The sequence below is a fragment of the Sciurus carolinensis genome, chromosome 10 (genome assembly GCF_902686445.1).
Source record: "Sciurus carolinensis chromosome 10, mSciCar1.2, whole genome shotgun sequence".
NCBI classification, from domain to species: Eukaryota; Metazoa; Chordata; class Mammalia; order Rodentia; family Sciuridae; genus Sciurus; species Sciurus carolinensis.
The window spans coordinates 46,922,944-46,930,621 of record NC_062222.1 but is presented as its reverse complement, the minus strand read 5'-3'; the positions used below and the strand labels follow the sequence as shown (position 1 = coordinate 46,930,621).

Genomic DNA, 7,678 nt, shown 5'->3' with positions numbered 1-7,678 from the left:
GATATTTGGGACATACATAAAAATGTTATTTTTTCTGAAATTCAAGCTAACTGAATATCCTGTAATTTTTTAACAGTCCTTTGTAAGCTGTGTGAAAACTTGTTTTAAGTCATTCTTAAATGGATTGTGTTTGTTTTTATGAGCAAAACTTCTTCAAGGCAAAACATTAGATTTCCCAGTTGTTGGGAAAATTAAGTTCCGGTTTTGTAGTTCCTTTAATTAAAAAGATACTTTAAAATAGAAGCCCAGAGCCGGTGTAGTGGCTCACCGCTGAAATCCCAGCAATCTGGGAGGCTGAGCCAGGAGGATCGCATGTTCCAGGCCAACCTCAGCAATTTATGGAGACCCTGTCTCAAAAATAGCTCGGTGGTAAGTGCTCCTAGGTTCAACCCCCCAATACAAAAAGAGAGGCGTCGGGGAGGGAGAAAGCCAGTTCTGCTGCGGAGAGATTTCCCTCGAGGGCCCGAGTTTGACCCACCACGCAGAGAACTGCAACTCTGGCAGAGTTGAGGCTTCGGGCCAACCGTCTGATGCGTACCGCGCGCACCAGCGGGCCAAAGCCCCCCGGGGCCCAGGCACCAGCCGTCCAGCCTAGGAGAGCCCTGGCAAAGCCTCTTCTCGTCTTCTCCGCTGGGTCAGAGAGAACAAAATCCAGCGAGACGCTGCCCTCTCCAGGTCCCCGGCACGCGTCCGCCTCAACCCCAGGGTCTCCCTCCGGGTGGGGTTGAACCGGAAGACAACTGTCGGAGCACAGAGTGCCCAGAACTAGCCGCGAGTTTTCAATCAACAGCTCTCAAGGTGTGAGTCCTGCTCTCCCCTTCATTACAAAAGCGGGAGCTGCGGGAAGAGAAGCTCACGAAACCGAATCGCCCCAGAGGGCGATTCACTCGCGCTTTTGTCCCCGCCCCTCCTTTTTTTAATCGTCGGAGGGAAGAAAACAGCGGAGCGCGGGGCGTGTGCGTCGCCGGGGCCCACAAGCTGGGACACACCCTCCCGCAGCCCGCCCAGTCCGGGCGGGGCGGCGCGGAGCAGGCTGCGCCCTCGACCGTGGGGCTGGGAGCCGCGGGCGCCGACTGGGCCGCCGCGCGGGAGGATGCGCCGCTGACGCCGAGGGCTCCCCGCGCCGGGCAGGAGGATGCTCTCGAGGTGCCTCTCGCTGGGGCGGCAGCTGCTGAACCCCGGAGTCCCGGGCCGAGCGCGAACGAGGCCATTGCCACCGACGACCCAGGTAAGACCTTATAAGTACCGGGCCTCAGGGCGTCCTGAGCAGGTGGCTGGAAAGTTTCCGGCGGGCAACTTTGGCGCGAGGGAAAGCGGAGCTGCGGGGCAGTTCATTGCGTGGTGCGGCCCCCGCTCCACGCGCGGGGAGGCCCGACAGGTGGTGACCGGGCCGGCGACGCAGTCCGGGCGTCCAGGGCGGGGGTCACACCCCGGGACCGAGGGAAGGGAAGGCAGAGTGGCGCGCGGGGACATCACACTGGCCAGATCGGGGTGCACAGAGCACGGAGCTGCGGCCCCGGCTGCAGGTTCTCGGCGTCCACGCCGCGTCAGGACTGAGTTTCAGAGCCGCTTTATGGTCGGCTGGTTCCTCTGGGTTCGGGGCTGAAGCGGTGGGAGTGGGAGCTAAGGAAGTGATGGAACCGGGCAGCGACTGTCCCGAGTATGGACTGTGGTAGGAGAGCGGCGTTTCCACCTTGAAAACCGCGAGAGCACCTCCCTTTTAAAGAGGGAAGGAGAGACTCGCGTTTGGCTGGGAGACGCGAGACGGGTGAATCATGAGTGCGCTGGTGAGTAACAGTGGCCTTACTTAGTTGCACTGTGTGGTCCCTGTCGAACCGTTGCTCATCGGAGGAGGGAGGGGAGGGGATGTGCACTAAAAAAGACGCTGGAAGAGCCGAGCCAGGGCTCAGTTAACTAAGACTGTGCTGGAGCCTGACCCGAGCCCGGAGCCCTCACTGAACCTACTTAGGAAAGACAGTCTTTTGAAAAGGCGCCTTCAGGCTAGAGGTGGTTTCGGGGGAGTGGTTTTTGAGTGTTAGTTTCCCCCTCCCCCCAACTTTTAGTTTCACATTATTAAAGTGCAAAAATTTTAAAAATCTTTTTTCTGTACAGTGTGACAGAAAAAGCAAAAAGTAAGCAATGTGACTTTCTTGTCACTTTCACTTCCCCCCAACCCCACCCCCAACTATCTCAGGGCTTCAGAGTTTTGAATTAAGAAAATATTTAAGTACATTTTTCAAATGCTTTCCCTGAATGTTTGAAAATGAATGAAGGCCATTTTGCTACTAATACCTAAGAAAAGGGGCAAAAACTCCTTAAAATGTAAAATGGTAGACCTAATAAGTAATTGAGGAGAGGGGCTTTTTAAAATTGTAGTTTGAAGTGTCGCATTTCATAAAGACATACCAAACACTGGAACAACCCCTTCACCACATACCATTTAAACAACTGATTGTTTTCTGTTAAACTCTTTTAACACTTGCAGCACCTCACATATGCCAGGCAAGCAGTGTGCCACTGAGCTGCATCCCAGCCCTTTAACACTTTGAGTATCTTTTTTTAATGGATCTCAGGACTGGCTGCCCTTTCTTACATTATCAGCTCCAAACCCTTTTCTCTGTATTTCCCATCTGATGCTATTGAGGGGGATGTCATTGCAGGCCTGCCCCAGCAGGGATGTGTATGCCTTTTTAAAAGAAGTAAAAAATGATATGGTGGGACTTATTAGACTTAATAAAAGTGAAATGGTGGTTACTACTTTGATTTTAATTAGTCACCTTAAGAAGCCTTATATTTGATGTTTCTTATTTGCAGATTTTAAAGTCAGCTTGACCATGCTACAAAGACAATCTATAGAACTTGAGAAATGAAAATGTTTCCATCATTTTACCTATCTGATAAAATAACTCCCTCCCAAAATAAAGGCAAGCCTGTGAGCTTTCCTCTTTATATGATGCTATAAAGTCTTACTGTAAAGAAACAAATATTTGACTCCTTAGGAGGTTTAGTTAGGACTACTAAACCGTTTTATGCAAATCAGTTTACCTCATTACAGGGACATTTTTTTATTCTAAGGTTTCGTGGTTCTGTGCTTGATATGACCTGTGGCTAAAGACAAGTATTATTTCTATTTTTTTTCCACAAACATTCAGATCCTGAAAGCCAATGAAAGCAGTTTTGAAAAAAAAGTGTTTTGTACCCTGGCAGCTCATAAAATCCTAGCATGCAAGGACTTGTTAATAACAAGTAGCATCTCAAAGGAGATGCTCAGTTATAATTGATCTTTTCTGAAATTACCAGTGTGTCTTATAAGAGGATTTAATAACTTTGAAAAATATACAGTTCTCATCCTTCATATGGTAGGAGGATAATTGTCTGCCGGTGAAAGTTTTGTGGGTGGAAAAAAAGAAAAACAGTTTGTTGATATGGAGACATTTAGTGTAGCAGCTTTGTTTTCTAGAGAACACTTGTAGTCTGAGGCATAAGAGAGGGAGGGCAGATTGCACTGTCTTTGGCAAGGCATAACCTGGCGTCTGTGATCGTGTTCAGGTGGCAGCATCTCTGCTCTCAGCACTCTGCCTGAGTGGTTGTCAGGGCAATCCATGGCTCCTGCTGTTTCTGTGCACAGGGACACAGTTTGAGTGATGATGGTGTCAGGTGAATTATAGCTAAATGGAAAGCTCTTGCCTAGTTGTGCCTTTCTTAATTTGGGTTTTCTGCTACTTAGATTGAGAAACTCCCTGATAAGATTTCATGGCCCTGATACAGCATTTGAGTGCCCACAAGCTGTGCTTAAATTTTTTTTTTTTAAAAAAATCAAGTGTATTTTGCAGAGAATCTTAAGTAGGAAGTGTGCTTTTTTTTTTAACTTCCAGAAATAAAGCATATGGATGTTTTAAAACCCATTACAAGATGTTAACTTATATTGTTGTTTTCAACTGTTGAATTTAATGAACATATAGTTCTTGCTTGACACTTTTCTACAATTCCATCTCCTTGTTTCAAAGCTCTCTCCTGAGGAGGGCAATTAGTTGTGTTGGTGATTGTTATTATTTCTAAAGACATTGATGCTTTGATCTCAAAGTAATTCTAGACACTGTGTCTATTACATATTAAACATTACCACCTTCCCAGCACTTTGATATTAGTACTTTTTTTAAGATTTTACTTTTTATTTGCTGTAATTAAATGGTATTTGTGCGACTTTAAAACATACTCTAAACCAGGAGACTATTTTGTGTCTTGGCAGATAAATATGTGTTGAATGCATTTCCTATAAAACTAAGATAGAAAACCTGAAACTAAAGTTTGGTTGATAATTAATATTTGCTATATAAACTAAATGTGCTTATGTCATGGGAAACAAATGACCAGTGAATTTAGCTGGTATTAGGTAGACAATTGGGACATTTGAGTGCCAGCCAGCCTGGCCCTGCTACCACTTAGCTCCATGAATTTAGCTAAGTCATTCACTCTATTTTGTTCCCTTTTCCAAACAAGGGGATTTGTCTAATTGTTCTTAACAGTCCTTTCCATCTCAAAAATTGCCATTTTATTATTTTATCAAGAGTTGTAAATATACCTTGGAACAAAATACTGCTGGTGTCAGATGGTTGTCTTAGTAATTGAAGAATTACTTTTTATGAGCCTATGTATTTTATAGAGTGACTGCTTTATGTACTGGTTATAATGCTGTTTTCCCTTTCAAAAGAAATTGAAATTTATTTGGGATTAGCATGTCCTAATAGAATAGATTAAGTCTCTCTCAAATACTTCATTCTGGGGCTGGGGATATAGCTTGGTTGATAGAGTGCTTGCCTTGTAAGCACAAGGCCCTGGATTCAATTCACAGAACCGCAGAAAAACTTCGTTCTCTCATTACCAGGTGCTTTTGTCTGTGAAATGTCTATTCAAGAGAATCTAGCATTAGAACTCTAAAATCATTAAGATTTTACGCTAACCTATAGGCTGTAAACCAGTGCACAATAAAAAAAAAAAAAAGAGCATCGTCTCAGTCACATTCTAGAAGAATTGTTTTTAACCCATTTAATTTACCAGTATCAATTTTGCCTGGTTTTTTAAAGAAATACCAGCTCTCTGTTCTTGGAGCTATATATTTAAACTTTGTGGAAAGAGATCCCACACCCCAACATTTTTGCTCAGTTTTCCACATTGGCATATCTTTCAAGAAACAACTCTGTGAAGTGCTGTAGTCAGTTAAAAGGTGACATTTAAGAGGACTCAGGAAATTGCTGTCTAGTCTTGTCTAAGTGTTAGAATAGTTAGGTTTCTTGTGAGCAGATGCAGAGTTTGTGTATAGTGAAGTCAAAGCCAGTGATGTCATCTCTATGCATCTACCAGGAAAAGGGAGAGATTTTTCTATCTATCTCTAGCAAATGTGAAAGACCTTAAGACATGCATTTTATGTATTCATAGTACTCAGTTTTATCTTCTCTACCTTCATTTTTTTCTTCCATTCATATCATTCTCCATTTTTCTGTAATCTTTTAATGGGAAACAATGATGCATTAATAGGAATTTTTTTAATCAAACACTTTGGTCTTTGAATAAATATGCACTTTTTAAAAATTATATGTATTACTTGGAATGGGACCACCATTTGACCCATTTATCCCACTCCTCAGTATATACCCAAAGAACTTAAAATCAGCAAACTACAGTGACGCAGCCATATCAGTGTTTATAGCAACTCAATTCATAGTAGCTAAGCTGTGGAACTAACCTAGGTTCCCTTCAACAAATGAATGGTAAAGAAAATGTGGTATATATACACAATGGAATAGTACTCAGCCATAAAGAAGCATGAAATGATGGTATTTGTGGGTAAACAGATGGAGCTGGAGAATATGCTAAGCAAAAAAAAGTCAATCCCAATGAACCAAAGGCCAAATGTTCTCTCTGATATGTGGATGCTAACACACAATAAGAGTGGGGGAGGGAAGAATAGAAGTTCACGGGATTAGACAAAGGGGAGTGAAGGGAAGGGAGGGGTGGGAATAGGAAAGATAGTGGAATGAATCTGACATGACTTTCCTATGTTCATGTATGAATACACAACCACTGAAGCTACATCATGAACAACCACAAAAATTGAATCCTAATTAGAATAAGTTGTACTCCACATATGTATAATATGTCAAAATACACTCTATTGTCATGTATATTTAATAAGAACAATGAAAATTTGTTTTAAATTTTATCAAAATTATTACCATGTAATTTGCACAAATAATGGGTTTCATTGTGGCATTTCCATACATACATATTTTGAACTTTGGTCATGGCCATCCTTCCTTTTCCCCCCTCTCCTGCCACTTTTTTTGGTTTCCACATGTGAGAGGACACATATGATACTTCTCTTTCTGTGTATGCCTTATTTCATGCAATATGTTGTCTTCTAGCTTCATACATTTTCTGCAAATGATGGGATTTCATCCTTTTTATGGCTGAATAATACTCCATCTTGTACATGTACTTTATTTTCTTATCCATTCATCTCCTGGCAGCCACCCAGGTTGACTCCATATCTTGGTTATTTTGAATAATATCTCATAAACACGGATGTGCTGGTGTCTTTTTGTATGTTGACTTCATTGCCTTTGGATGTATAACTAAGAGTGAGAAAACTGCGTCAAGTAGTTCCATTTTTAGTTTTTTGAGAAACTTTCATACTGATTTCCATAGTGGCTATACTAATTTACATTTCCACCAACAATCTGTAAGGGTTTCTTTTCCTCACCACAACCTCATCAGCATTTGTTATTTTTTGCTTTTTTGATAAGTTATTCTAACTGGGGTTAGATGGAATATCAATGTAATTGATTTGTATTTCCTGGTGGCTAAAGATATCAAGCATTTGGTCATTTATTGCCTGCTTGTATTTCCTTTTTTGTGAAACATCTATTCAAATCACTTGCACTTTTACTAATTGGATTATTTGTCTTTCTGTTAATTTTTTTGAGTTCTTTACATATTCTGGATATCAATCCTCTGTCAGATGAATAGCTGACAAAGATTTTCTCCCATTCTATAGTTTCTCTCTTCACTGTGCTGATTTTTTTCTTTGCTGTGTGGAAGCTTTTTAACTTTACTTCCCCATTTATCAATTTTTGCTTTGGTTTCCTGGCCTATTGGAGGCTGGGAGTGTATCTCAGAGGATGAGCACCTGCCCTGTGTGCCTGAAGCCCTGGGCTTGAGCTCGCATGACAGCATCAAGATTGTCCTGATGGCCCTTTTCTCTGGAGAAGATCATAAGGAAAACTTGTGAAGGTGCTGGGATTGCCTTTGTTGCCTGATCAAGAGCATTGCCATGTGTACACTTGAGAGCTGCATGATTCTGGGGACACATTTTCTTTCCTCTGGGAAACACATAGAGGACTCCAGAATTATAGCTTCACGGACAGAATCCAAAACCAGAGACTGAAGAACAGCATAGGGAAAGCAAGGGAATTTGTGGGGAGCCAGATATATTCTAAGTAGTAAATTGTGAAAGTGTGGCAGACCACTCTCTTTCTTGTTCACATAGTCTTCTTTGCCCATAGAGTTAACTCTGTTGATCTTGTGCTGAATCCAATTTTTCATGGTGTGGTCCTCTCATAGAATGGTGGTAGTACTGAAGCTGTTCATTCTCACAGAGAGAAATAGATTCCTCTTTTTT

General features: G+C 42.4%; 1 protein-coding gene across 3 annotated transcripts in view; it reads left to right on the top strand.

Annotated features, from left to right (window-relative positions):
• The first annotated feature begins 945 nt into the window (after window positions 1-945).
• Window positions 946-7,678, top strand: part of Mcub (mitochondrial calcium uniporter dominant negative subunit beta) — a 136,896-nt gene continuing 130,163 nt past the window's right edge. The window contains exon 1 of one of the 3 annotated variants that reach the window (XM_047566456.1): window positions 946-1,228. In XM_047566456.1, coding sequence (XP_047422412.1) covers window positions 1,136-1,228 — 93 coding nt within the window. In that variant the 5' untranslated portion in view covers window positions 946-1,135. The remainder of the gene's footprint in view (window positions 1,229-7,678) is intronic. The other 2 variants (XM_047566455.1, XM_047566454.1) reach the window with 2 other exon arrangements.